General features: G+C 41.6%; 1 protein-coding gene across 7 annotated transcripts in view; it reads left to right on the forward strand.

Moving 5' to 3' along the window:
* LOC116318265 (genetic suppressor element 1-like) overlaps positions 1-12,471 on the forward strand; it is a 39,784-nt gene extending 27,313 nt beyond the window's left edge. For 6 of the 7 annotated variants that reach the window (XM_039615516.1, XM_039615520.1, XM_039615521.1 and 3 more), the window contains exons 6-16: positions 345-500; positions 1,298-1,587; positions 2,626-2,941; positions 3,055-3,662; positions 3,787-3,899; positions 3,994-4,282; positions 5,889-6,002; positions 6,099-6,494; positions 6,705-7,001; positions 8,602-8,705; positions 8,846-12,471. In XM_039615516.1, the coding sequence (XP_039471450.1) occupies positions 345-500; positions 1,298-1,587; positions 2,626-2,941; positions 3,055-3,662; positions 3,787-3,899; positions 3,994-4,282; positions 5,889-6,002; positions 6,099-6,494; positions 6,705-7,001; positions 8,602-8,705; positions 8,846-8,983 (2,821 nt within the window). In that variant the 3' untranslated portion in view covers positions 8,984-12,471. The remainder of the gene's footprint in view (positions 1-344; positions 501-1,297; positions 1,588-2,625; positions 2,942-3,054; positions 3,663-3,786; positions 3,900-3,993; positions 4,283-5,888; positions 6,003-6,098; positions 6,495-6,704; positions 7,002-8,601; positions 8,706-8,845) is intronic. The other variant, XM_039615517.1, reaches the window with a different exon arrangement.
* The last annotated feature ends 1,674 nt before the right edge of the window (positions 12,472-14,145 follow it).

Raw genomic sequence — 14,145 nt, forward strand, 5'->3', positions numbered from 1 at the left:
AGTGGGCATTATCATTGTGGCTATTCCAATTTTTATTTACAGTCTTTTTATATAGCATGCTGGAATAAAGCAGGAAGTGTGCGGTGTCCACTATAGCTCACCAGGTTGAGGTGGCGCCCCATAACAAAAAGCTAAAGTCCTTGCTGCAGGGGCCTGGGTTCAAACCTCTCTTCTCTCCATGCTTTTACTGCTTCTTCTGCACAGTCCTGTCAAATAAAAGTCAAAATGTTAAAAATAAAAAAACCTCACATCCTTTAATCTATTCTGCACTCACTTATCAGATAACCATCATCTCCTCAGTGGCAGATATATTCTGACTCGTTTTTTTGTTTTTTCTGCCACAGGATGGAGGAGTCTCTGTGTCTTTCTGCACTGCGATCACAGTTCTACTCTGTGCCTGCAGGGGGTGCCTTCCCTCCACTGCACCCCTCTGCCCTCCACTTACACCTGCCTGGAGGCCGCTACCCTGCAGACCTAAACCATACAGCCTTATCTGAGAGGTAACACTTTGTTTGTTTCTTCCTTTCCTTCTTTCTTTCTTTCCTTCTTTCTTTCTTTCTTCACTGTCTGCAGAGCTGTGTAATCTCTCTGCAGGGTAGGCACAGGTTGCTGACTGTGTGATATTTTTAGCACACACCCCACAGTGCCTCCTATACACTTATCGCACACACTGCCCTTCACACACACTGTACGCCCACAGACATGCATATGCAAGCCAGCGCTTACATAAAATCGCACACGCATAACGAAGTATTTTTTTTATTTTTTAAGTCCCTCTGTGTGTCTCTATTTTCTTTCAGCGCTTTGAGCTGCTTTCTCAGTTTGACAATACTCATTGTTTTCCTGTGGCATAATGCACAGGGGAAATGTTTGTGTTTGAAATGGATGGCATTCATCATCTGGTTCTGTAATGGCTCCTGCATATCTTGTAGGTTTGTTTGTGTGCTATTGATTGCTGGTGTGTGTGTGTGTGTGTCATTTTCCTGTGGATACCTATTAAGTGTTCATCTGCTCTTGCTCAGTCATGCTGTGTATGGATTATTTTCCTCATGGTAAATGGAGAGTGTGTGTGTTAGTGTGTGTGTGCTTCTGCAGCTGCGTGTGTGTGTATGTTTTAGTAGAAATGTTTGTGCGAGGTTCACCAGTGTGTGGTTAATATCTGCCTCATGTTGGGTGTTGCATCTCTCACCTTCTCCCTTTTTGTGTGTGTGTGTGTGTGTGTGTGTGTGTGTGTGTGTGTGTGTGTGTGTGTTTGTCTGTGTCTGTGTGTACGCATACTTGTCAACCTCCCCCACAGGCTACAGATGGAGAACGAGCTCCGCCAGCGAGAGAGAGAGCAAGAGCGTGAACGAGAGAAAGAGAGAGAGCGAGAGGCTGGGCTGGAACGAGAGCGGGAAAGAGAGAGGGAGCGAGAGGAGGAGAGGGAGCGTGAGAGAGAGCTGGAAAGACAGAAGGAGAGGCAGAGGGAGAGACAGCAGCAGATGGTCAGAGCGGCGGAGGGCCACTACCTGGCTGAGCTGCATGCTCGGAGGGCACCACCGGAGGACAGGGCCAGGCCAGGAGAAAGGCTGACCCCGAACAGACTGGGTACCTACACACAAACACGCGTGTACATGTATGTGCGCTCGCCTGCAGGTGCATGCTCAAGCATGTATACAGAGTTTTAGAAACTGATTCTTTTTAACTTAATTTCAATTAAAATACCCAAATAGTCTTTTCTGGGTATAGCTGACTCATTATTACTCATTATTATCGAGAGAGAAGAATGGAACTCACAACACTGCTGGTTTTGATCTGCAGTAGTTTAAATTTTTTAACACTTGTGTTGCTTAAAAAAAGTGTCTGCCCAACACTTTGGACCTGAGCCACATATCCTGACAGCTACTGGCCAGATTGCAATGAAATCTGTTAGAAACATTTTTACCCCAAAGGACATTTTCTAATGACTTCGGTGAACCTGCTGACTTCTCAAGTTGCTGAAATAAAACTATCAAAAGGATGCGGTAAATTGTTTAAAGTACAAGCAGACTGACATAAAAATTAGCACACTTGTGGGTGAAACCTTTAAATTTTATTCTCTCTTCAAGCTCTCGCTCTTTGTGTGCAGAGCTGAGATTTTTAGCCAATCTGTCTCATTTTTTAACCTCTGTGAACACATTCTGCGCGTGAATATTGACATACATGAATGAAACCAGACCCCAAAGAGAGAGGGAGCGAGAGGCTGTAGGGGTTGAGTAATTTACCTTTGCAATCCTTTGATCTTCTCGGGCTTTTGCTGCTTGTGGTTTACCTTGAAATTTTCACAATAAAAGCCTGTTTAAAGTAGAAGGTGTTCCTGGTCACTGAAACACTACTGGACTTTTAATTTTAATTGTGTAACAGAGGTATTGAATCTTAAAAAACAGGGTAATACTATAACTTAAAATGGCAATGGGAGCAGATCCTAAAATAAGGCTTCCTGCAGTGGAAAATGGACTAATATGTCCAGTTATACTTATCAAACTGAGGGACTTAGAAATCAAGACTGCATCAAATGAAGGCCCATTACTTTGTGCGGTTGAAGTAAATAAACATCCTGATATATCAGCGTAGCACATAACACATGCACTTTCCCAAACTCCACAGTTTCTCCAGATAAATCCAAGGACTCTGAACACCCAGGTTTTTCAGCACCTAAGCCTCTGCAGCCTAGCATTCACTCCTCCAGGGGCTCTGTGCCATACCCAGTGCCCAGCTTGTTGCCTTCTCACCTGGGGAAACATCATGCTGGTGCTGTTGGTGGGATCCATGGAGCTCTTTCCGCCAGCATGATGAGTCAGAGAGCCAGCGAGGAGGCGTGGTTAACACGACAGCGAGCACAGGGACAGGACAGGGAGCGTCCCCTAGAGCTTGGCCTCAGGTCACCGGGGAAAGGGGTGGAACCGAGGAGAGACGGCAACCGGTGAGAATTAGCTGCTTCTTCTTTTGAATATAATTTGTATCCCTTCTGAAACACCATGCACTCTTTACTAGGTCCAGAATTTGAATAAAAAAGGTTCTCTCTGTTCTTCTAAGCAGTACCGGTTCAGTCTATCACAACCCAGGCAGCAAAGATGTAGCAGCCTGCCTCGGCGCTCCACCGCCGCTAATCTCCCCAAAAGCTCCCCATCAACCTCCTGCCCCTGCCACTACACTGTGGAACCCAGCTTCTCTTGTTGACGCACCTGCAGACTCCCGTAGAAAACTTAACGCCCCAACGCCACCGAGTCGGCCGCCACCGGGACTGACCAGAGCTGAGAGACCGCCTGCGGCATGGGGGGAGAGGCTGGAAGAGGGTGGCAGGAGGATGGCAAAAAGCCCAGAAAGGTTCGCCTCACTCAGGGGAGCAAGTTTACAGGAGTGCTGGAACAAGAGTGAGCAGGAGAGAGCCATCCAGAGCCTCTACCACCGGCATCATATCAGTAACCTCCACCAGCGATCCTTTATGCCTCCATCTATCTCCAGTGGAGCCTGCACTGACCTAGGGGGACGGTGCCAGGCTGCTTCTCCGCCAGCGGTAAGGGAGCGACCGCATCAGGTGCCTGACAGCATGATGGTGTACGATGAGGTTCTCCAGCAGCACCGCAGGCTGCTCAGCAAACTCGACCTGGAAGAGAAGAGGAGGAAAGAGGCCAAAGAAGGAGGTGAGAAGAATAAAACAGAAAGCAGCAGGAGGTGGAGATGGAAGACTAAAGGGAACTGCAGATCATGTAACTAAAACTGATGCATAGGCCTGCAATTGTTTTAATAATGCTCTGCCTTTACCAGGTTATTACTATGACCTGGATGAGTCATATGATGAGAGCGATGAGGAGGAGGTGAAAGCTCATCTGAGAAGAGTGACAGAACAGCCCCCACTCAAGCTGGACACATCTTCAGAGGTGCAACAACACACACAGTCACATATGCATTCATCACAGGTATGAAGTTTTTTTGGGGGTTTTTCCCTTTTGTCTGACTGATCTTTCTCCAAAGAAAGTGGATTTTCTGCGTGTGTGTGGTCTTACTACGCTGACCCATCGCGATGATCTTCTGGCTCAGAAGAGGAGGAAGAGGAGGAGGATGATGAAAGAGCGCAGCGTCTCTCCTCCGGCTGTGCAGGGCAAGAAAAAGGCCTGCTCACCTTCAACATCTTCAACACCCACAACTCCCTTAACTACTCCGTACTCTGCCGAGCAGATGGACTGCACCCCCGAACTGGAGAAGAAAAAAGACTTCCTCCTTATGTTCAACCTCTCGCACGTCAGCCCACAGCAGAGGAGAGGTAACAACCTGTTTGGTATCCACACACACATCCTACGTGCTACTCTGCTTTCTTCAGAGTTGCTCTGGTGATTCCCCGTGGAGGGAAAAAAAAATGAAGCATTTACTTTCGCTCAGTTTTGGGTGTTTACTGAGGTAGTAGGAGGAGTGAGAAGAAAATAAAGTTAGGAAGAATCTGAAGGTTGGAGTGGGATTTTCTAATTTGTGCAGCAAGAGTAGATTTGAACCCACATCCAGGGAAAACATGGTACTGCTTCAGAGGGTGTGAAATTTGTTTAAAAGGTCATTAATTTATGAAACCAGATAAACTGCAGATGTATACGATGGAAAAAACTGGCCAAACTAAATATGTAGAAAAATAACTTCAAATATATATACACTTTTGGGTGGCCACTATATCAGGTAAACCTATTAAACTACCTGTTAACGAAAATCAGCCAATCGCATGGCATTAGCTTAGAGCATTTAGGCATGTAGACATGGTCGTGATGACCTGTTGAAGTTTAAACTGAGCATTGGAAAGAGAAGAAAGTTCATTTTAGGTTGTCAGGGTACTCCAGAATCTGAGGATCTTCTGGGATTTTCCCGCACAACCGTCTTTACGGTTTATAAACACTGGTCCAAAAAAAAGATAAAATATCAGTAAGCATTAGTTCTTTGGGTGAAAATGACCTGAAAATGAAGTGCTGGTGTCAGGAACAACAAAAAGTGCAACTATAGTATGCAGAAGAGCAAAATACATGAAATCGTGAAGCAGATGGGCTACAAAAGCAGTTATTAATCAGAAAAACTTGGTCCTAAGAAAGTGGCATTTGCGTGTATAAGGAGTACAATGCAAAAATATTGGAGTTTTAAAATAAAATGAGGTGACCACAAGTCCATACCATCTGCAGTAGTCACTGAAAACAGATGGTGAGTCTGGCTGTATGTTTGGGGTTCTTGTTATGCTGCAGGATGAATGTAGGACCAATAAAATGCCTCTCTGATGGCAGAATGCAATGAATGGGAAATTTTCTATTGCTCTCATCAAGTTTTTATATTAAAAGTTAGAAATATTATTATACAAAGACTGCCTAAGAAGTGTTAAATATTCCTAGAGCTCTTTGTTTTTCATTCGTTGTTTTTCAGCCAAAACACTGGCTGTGTTTATTTTATTTTACCCCTCTGTTAAAAAGAATCTGATAACTACAATCTGAAAATTGGATTTTCAAATACCAGCGTAAACTCTCTGTTGTTAAATGATTATTACTTGCTTGCAGGGACGCTGTTGTATAATCAGCAGCTCATTTGCACTCTCTTTTAAAGTTTTTCCTCTTCATTTTTTGAAGACTTTTCTGTAAGGCCAGTGCTTCAGTAAGATCTAGTTGTCGATGAAATGGGGCATAAAATCTAGTCTGGCCTTAAGAAAACATGTGGAGACTGTTTGGAGGGGGCTGGTAAGAACTTCATTAAATTGAATATTTTTTCCTCTCTGAATTGGGCATTACCCTCAGATCATCTATTTACTGACACTTCTCCATTAGTTCCCGGCCCAAGTCAGTTTTTTTAACACATATTTTTTTAAAATATGAGTGATGGGTGTTCTCATTCTGTCTTTTTCTCTGTAGATAAAGAGAGAACAGAAGAGCTGCTGAAGGCCATTCAGAGGAAAACTGTGACGTTAGACACACTCAGATATAATCCTTTACCACTGTGCAGAAGTCCTCCGGCTCCCTCCACTGGTGAGGCACACGCAGACAAACACAGGAAACATGAATACATGCGCTCTCGATTAATTAGCAAACAACTCTTTAATAAAACCTCTGCTTATCTTTTAGGTGACTCCTTCTCAGCACCTCTGCCGTGTCCGTCAAATGGACACCTGTACCCAGACTCTCCCAGCCCCTCCCCTCCCTACCTTAGCAAACATAAACACCTTCATAACGACGCGCACAAACCACCTGTAGACTCCACGGTAACTCGGCTCCCGCCTCCCTTGGCTCCCCATCATGAAAAGGCTGAATTCGTGGAGACACAATCGAACAGGAAGCGCCAGGGCCTCCAGAATGGTGCTGGCACTGGTGCAACTGGTGCTGCTGCTGCTCAGAAAAAGGAGCCTGGTCAAGTGCAGAATGGGCGGAATCGACCCTGGGAGCGGTTCACCCCTGAGGCCTTCGCTCAGCACTTCCATCAGGCTGTGCTGCAGTCCACACACAGCACACTGCAGAACAAAGGTTAGCCACTTGCTCCCATAGGTGCATGACCTGATTGTTCTATAATGTTAGGGGTTTGCCACCTAGTGGTGTCAGTGTGCACTGCACTGCCTTTAAAATGTAAACAAAAGTCAAGTTCCTGTCACGTTAAGTTAAAATCACATTAAGCTGTTAAACAGCTACAAGGACTGACGCTGCTTTTTGTTTGTTTTGTCTCACTCTCTTCTTAAGGACTCTCAAATTGTGTCCCAGAGGCCGGCGTGAAGGCCGATCCCTCGCAGCCTCACAGCGTCTCTCAGCTGAAAAGTTCAAATCTCATCCATGTCTCTCAGCGCGCACATATCAATGGCCATCACTTCCCTTCTTCTGTAGCCAACCGGGACACTCTAGCCCCACAGGAGAACCTGTCTGAGGATGAGGAAGAGTCCGATCAGGAAGAGGACGAAGAGGATGAAGAGGAGGAGGCTGTTCCAAGGAAGTGGCAGGGCATTGAAGCTATTTTTGAGGCCTACCAGGAGTATGTGGATGGTGAGTCAGTGACATAGCACATACATTACCCCAATAGTTGATTTTTCTGTGATATGATGAAAACAGAGAAAGTTTTTTATATACATGATGTAAAAACACTTTTTGTCATGTATTTGTTGCATACATAATTGTAAAAGTTGTGCACTGCAAATGCCTACATATACAACTTGCATGTAAATACTTTTCAGCAAGAGTGTGAAATTAATCTCAGAAGTTGGGTCAAAAATCAGTGAACAGTAAAAGAATTAGCCGGAGATGCAGGGACTCGAATTTGAAATTCTTGACTTTTAAAACTTAAGAGTGCTCAATCACCTAAAACCCTGCATGTTGTTTTTTGTAGGTTGTTAGTTTAATATATGAACAAAATGTTATGAATTGAGACATGAAAAACATCAAAAATGTTGGCAGATGTACTGCACTATGGATTTCTTGGAGAGTTTTATGTTTTCTGGATAAATATAGATCAATTCAGTTTTATTTATTTAGTGCTAAATCACACCAAGGTGCTTTATATTGTAACCGTATTGTAAGACCATATAATAATACATTTAACCCCAGACAGTTCAATTTTTTATTACATAATTTATAGCTACAAAATGAGATATATATATATATATATATATACACACACACACACACACACACACACACATATATATATATATATATATATATATATATATATATATATATATATATATATATATACACACACACACACACACACACACACACACACACACACACACACACACACACACACACACATATATATATATATATATATATATATATATATACACACATATATATATATATATATATATATATATATATATATATATATATATATATATATATATATATATATATATATATATATATATATATATATAAAGCAGCCATCAAAAGATGGTACACTGTGGTCATAAAGGGATGGACATGGTCAGCAATGATACTGTATGTTGTATCTTGGGTAGTGGGTGAAAGGAGGCCATGCAAAATGATGCCTTGTAGGGGCACCTGGTGTGTTCTACTGCTGTTGTGCCATATCTGCTTCATGGTCTGATGTGTTACCTTTACCTTGTTTCTAATGAGTTACTGTTGCTCTCCTGTCAGCGTGAAGTAGTCTGGCCATTGTCCTGTGACCTCTGACAACCCAGAGACAGCTGCCACTCACTGACATTTTCTCTTTTTTTGGGACCTTTCTTTGTAGACCATAGAGATGGTTGTGTGGGGAAATCCCAGTAGATCAGCAGCTGCTGAAATAATGTCCCTGTGATAGCAGTGCAGAGGTTGCATGGACTTATTGCAATTGTACATGCAGAAGGAAAAAGGCATTGAAATGACATTGAAACAATGGCTGAACATGATTTAGAGAGACTCAAGTTGTTTTTTGTTTTGTTTTTTTAAATCTAAATTTAACCCTGAGTTAACGTTATCTGCTACACACAATTTAGACATCTTTTAGACCTCTAATCAAAAGTAAATAGCTCAGCGGGTACACTGGTGTGTGTGAGCTCAGGGGGGCTAAAATTGGAGTAAAAGAGATGTTAAAATGCAATATAATTAACTGAAAGTGCCTGTTTTCTCTTCACAGAATGGAGTATAGAGAGGCAAGTCCTTCACAGTCAGTGTAAAAGACTCGAAGCACAGAACTACAACCTGACCAGAACTGCAGAGCAGCTCTCTATCACTATGGGAGTAAGCATCATTTTATGTCTTCCACATGTGTGTACTCTGTTTTTGGTGCCAGTGTTGCCATCTCCTGTTGTAGCAATATAGCTTGGTGCATAAAGCCTTGGTTTCTGTAATAACAGTTGTGTCTATCCTTCGTTTATTAGGAGCTGGTGACTCAGAGGCAGAAAGTAAGAGAGGAGAGGGAGAGACTGCAGGCCCAGCTTGAGCACTTCAGGAGGTGTTTGACTCTACCGAACATTCACTGGGGCAGGGGCCAAGTGAACGGGCACACGCCGAGGTGACCTCTGACACCGACTCTCCAAAGCCTCTGACAGCGAAGGAACAGTAACAAGAACGGGATGGAGCCGGGCCACTCTCCTCGCTCGAAGCACTCGACAGAGCCAACAGTAGTCTTGTTACCCTTTTTGGACAGTCAATTCTGTCACCTGACTGGTCCCAGATACACCTTACTACCTGCTATATTTGTATCACAGTAACTGTAATCCATGGTGTCCATGTAGAGCTTAAACGGTCTGATTCTTCCCATGGATTTCAACAACACTGTGTAGCTACAGCAGCATCGTTGTTAGAGTAACGCTAACCACTCCTCCTCCTACTTGAGTTGGCTTTCAAGTACAGCAATGTGAAAAAGAGAGTACAGCCTCTTTCAGTTCTAAGGTTTTACTTATCAGGACATAATCACAAAAATCATCTGGTCCTTAACAGCTCAAATGCAATATCAGTTGGACAATAACAGCAGAGTGTCAGAACTAAGTACACCTCACGATTCAGTCGCTTGAAGTACCACCTTTAGGTGCAATAACTTGAAGTACTCATTTTCTGTATGACTTCAGCAGTCTCTTACATCATTGTGGAGGAATTTTGGCCCAGTTTACTTTACAGCGTTGCTTCAGTTCACTGGGGTTTGCTTGCATTTGTTTATGCACGGCTCTCTTAAGGTCCTGCCACAGAATTTTAGACAGGCTGAGGTCTGGAGTTTGTCAGGGCCATTGGGCCTCATTCACTAATATTTATGTTAAAATTTGTTACACAAGTGTGTATGAAAAAATATCGTTGCGATCATAAATTGTGCCCAACAGCCTTTTTTGTGTTAACCAACACACGTTTATTACTGAATCCGAATCCAACAGGATTCTGCAATCTTCATACCGCCACAGCCCGATTTCTCTGTATAAGTAAACACATTGACCTCAAAGCGAAGTAGAGACAGCTGTGGTGATGTTAAGACCTGCACTGCTAAAGCAAGAAAGCAGGAAAAAGTCTGACTGAAGAAACTGAAACAAGTTTGAACAACAAGCTATAAAAAAAATAAGATAAGGAGCAGCTGGTCTGTCCAAGATGAGAAACTCGCTCCTTTCTTTTTCTAATATCTGTGGAGAAGTGCCAAGAAACTGGATTTTAAGGAATCACATCCAGCGATATGACAGAAGTCATTTTAATGAAAAAAGATCATTTAATGTAAGATGAGATAAAGGGATATTGGAATACATTTAAATTAAAAGACCTACACCTTTTCATTTAGTATTTAGTTTTCTTTATCTGAAATTTTTATTTATTTAATTGTAATTCTGATAATCCTGATTTTATTATTCATAGTAGCAGCAGCAGCAGGAGCAGTAATAATATTAGGATTTAAAGACAGGTGTTTACATTTTCTGAGACATTAGACTTTCTGAGACAAATGTACAGAGACACATCTCTGTACATTTGGTCAGGGGCACTTCTAAATTTCTTTATAGACTACAAACAAGTTTGCATATTAAAATATCGATGAATCACAGATTTGTGTTTAACCACTGTTTGTGAATGAGGCCCACTGTCTTGCTGCACGACCCAATTTCTGCAAGTTGTTCCAAAAAAATTGTGTAATTTATTCAGATGCAACTTTACAAACCTAAGCCATGCTGCCATGAGAGAAGAGGCTTTCTCCTGGCAACCCTTCCAAACTAGCCATACTAGTTCAGTGTCTTTCTAACTGTACTGTCATGAACTTTAACATTTAACATGCTAAATGACGGCTGTGGAGCCTGAGATGCAGCTCTTGGGCTTTTGCAGTTCCTCTGAGCAGTGCCCCGTTTGACCTTGGGGTAAGTTTACTGGGACGTCCACTCCAGGGAACATTGGCAACTGGTTTGCATGTATTCCACTTGTTAATAATCTTTCACTTAAAAAATGTTGAAAATGGCCTCACAACTCTTTTAAAACAATTGCTCCTCAGATCACTGCTGATGTCTTATCTCATTGGCATTGTGTTAAAACACACCTGAATGCTCCTGAGCTGCAAACTTCCAAAACTTCTGCTTTTATAGAGGTTCTCACACTTGCTGATGGTTAATCAATCAGGCAGCACCTAGCTGCGGTGATGGTGTACTTAGTTTTTCATGCACTGCTTGGAAATTCTGTTATAGTTTTTGGTGAAATTAATAATGACACGGTGTAATGCAGCATGCTTATCTGAGGTTATAGTTAAATAATGTTAGAACCCGGTAAGGACCAGATAATTTTTATGTGCTGATATGTTACTACTTAGATTCGAAAGAGAGTGTGCTTTTTTTTTTTTTTCTTCACAAGACTGTATGCCCAGTGTACAGTCATATTTTCATATGGATTTAAAATGTTTCAGTCTACACTAAATAAATGTATCAGCAGGCACATATCTGTAGCTTCTCTGGGCAGCAATGAGGGAATCCGGGTGTGCAATGATCACCCGGTTAGACCTCAGAAAATAACAATTGAGTCAAGGAATCAAGCACACCTCAGGCCTTAAACTTGACAGGATGCACTTGAAATGTAAGCAGAGGGAAAACTTGACCGTCCTCTGTATTGTATGTTGTCTGCTTAGTTATATATCTGACAGATGAAGCAGTGTGTGTCGCTGGTAAGAGCTCTACGGAGCGTAGGGAACGTCTAAAATGTCTATATAACAGCAAATGGTATCAATGAAATTTTTTTAGGTCAGATTTTTTTAATGGGTAATGTCACTTGTGATAGATGAAGAGTTTTGTATGCTTTATCGGTTTAACCATTTGTCGTGGGAAGCCATATGCTTTGTTTAAACTGCTGCTGGTCAGAATGAAAAGGTTTAGAGATTTGAGGAGACTGGGACAGTCGGTGTTACGTGACGCTAAAATAATTGAGAGGTGCACTGTGGATGAACAAATGTCGGTCATGTACCATTTTTAGGATGGTACACCCAGGAGTCTGTGTCCCAAAGCCCTTAACATGACCATAAATGTTAGAGAGATAAATAAGTCATTGAAATGCAGATTCTGCATCACTTGAACGAGGATTTCTCGCAGTTATTGTCCAAACTTCAACTGAAAACTACTTTCAGGAAGAGAAAAGCCAAACTATTTAGTTAATTATTCCAATTCATGTCAAAACTAATTTAAAAAAAAAAGACACCTGTAATAATTATTTATTGTTTTATGCGTAACCTAAGCGTCAGAATAACGAACTATACCTTTCACTGGTCTTTTGATGAGACTTCTTTTTGTTTAAGACAAAAAAATAATGTCACTTGTTCAGTTTCTATCTACAAGCACAAGCACCGTAGCAATCCCGCCCTCCCCTCCAGTTCACCTGACCCTCCTGCGTCACTTTCTCCGTCTCCTCTGCAAACCTGCTGTGAAATCTTGCCTATTTGCTTCAATCCGTTGTTATGTAATTTATTATTTGGGCTGTATAATTGCAATGAATTATTTATTAACATACGGTATATTGCTGTAAATTCGGGTGTAAATTTACATTAAAATACTTGTAAAAACTCCTCACTGTTATTGTTGCATATCTGAGTTTTTACTTCTCTGAAATATTTATCAGAGGTCTGTGTTTGCATTTATTCAGCAAGTGGTCTTACACAGAGTAGCTGATTAAAATGTACAAAATGTCATTATGTCTGACCCTCCATAGCTCAAAAAAACAAAACAAAACAAACTGAGAGCAGCAACAAAAACTCCCAAGCCTTTGGAAGTCTTCGAAGTTTGCATACAAATTGTGTCCTCCATAATTATTATGAATGGATTTAATCATTGTAATTCTCAGACAGCGAGCATCTCCTGTGGACCTGGTGGTTATATTGGAAAGGATAGCATTACCAAGTTTTAATAACAGACTTTAACATGCACTTAAGGAGGCACTCTCAGTCGCTGTGATTGCTAGGTTTAAATATAGCCCACATCAATGTGCTGCTGACAGCATGCCCTCCCTTACTCATTTCTTCACCTGATATTTTATTGCCTCAGTGTATGGTCTTTGAACCGTTTGAATTTTTCTTTTTTAAACATTAGTGTAAGGCATGTCTGCACAGGAAAAAAATGTCCTGATATCCAGTACTGTGTAAAAGTCTTGACACTCCACTCATTTCTTCATCTTTTGCTTCCAAAGAGCCAGACTTTGTTTTAATGCTTTTAAAGTAGTCCCAAGCAACAATTCACCAGACTTTCTAAAGGTGTTTCAAAGTTTTTCTTTAAATATTGGCTACTTTTTCACTCACTTTTAATTCAGTCCTTGTACCAGCCACTGAACACTGGCCCATGAGTTATTACTCCAGTCATCTAACTCAAGGGATGAACCAGTGTTATGTTTACACATAACAACTAATCAAGGAACCAATTTTAAATTTCACTTTTAAATTTATGCACTTTGGCATTTTTTGTGACAGGCTGCTAGTAACAACGATGAGTTTGATCAACAAGGTGATTTCCAGAGCGCTATTAGCCAAAAACTTGGCATATCTTATCAGGGTCTGTAGTGTGTCATTAGCAAATCTGAAGTACGTAAATGAAACTGAAACAAGTGGAGGAGAAAAGAACAGTATCTGTAAGTCATGTCCATAGAAAACAAAATCTAGCAATGACCTGACACAGAACCTGAGATCCGACTCGATCTACTATCTACCTGTTCACTGACCATCTGAAATGGTCTCAGTGGAAAAATGGCTGTCAAGAAGGCTGAGATATGCCAAATTACACAAGAACTAGACTGAAAATCAGTGAAAACAGGTTTTATGAAGTGATGAATCCAAATTTGAAATTGTCGGCTCAAATCGTCACTATGTATGAAGTAGATCAGGAAATGTGTACAACTGTGAGTGTAACCCATTTGTAAAACACGGTGGAGGCTCTTTGTGGTTTGGGACTTCATTTTAGCCAGTGGAGTTGGAGATCTTGTGAAGACTGACAGTATCATGAACACAGAAAAGTACATTCAGATACTGATCCATCTGGAGAGCATCACAAACACACAATGGATCATCATCAGTCATGGACTGGCCTCCCCATAGCCCAGACCTCAGTATTAATAAAGCAGTGTGGGATCATCATGACAGAGAATGGAACAAAAGGCAGCCAACATCCAAAGAAGAGCTTTAAATGTCCTTCAAAGAAGCCCAGAGAGGTATTCCTGAACACCGGTTCAAGAAATTACAAAAGAAACACCGGCT

This window comes from Oreochromis aureus, linkage group 7 (genome assembly GCF_013358895.1).
Source record: "Oreochromis aureus strain Israel breed Guangdong linkage group 7, ZZ_aureus, whole genome shotgun sequence".
Classification (NCBI taxonomy): Eukaryota; Metazoa; Chordata; class Actinopteri; order Cichliformes; family Cichlidae; genus Oreochromis; species Oreochromis aureus.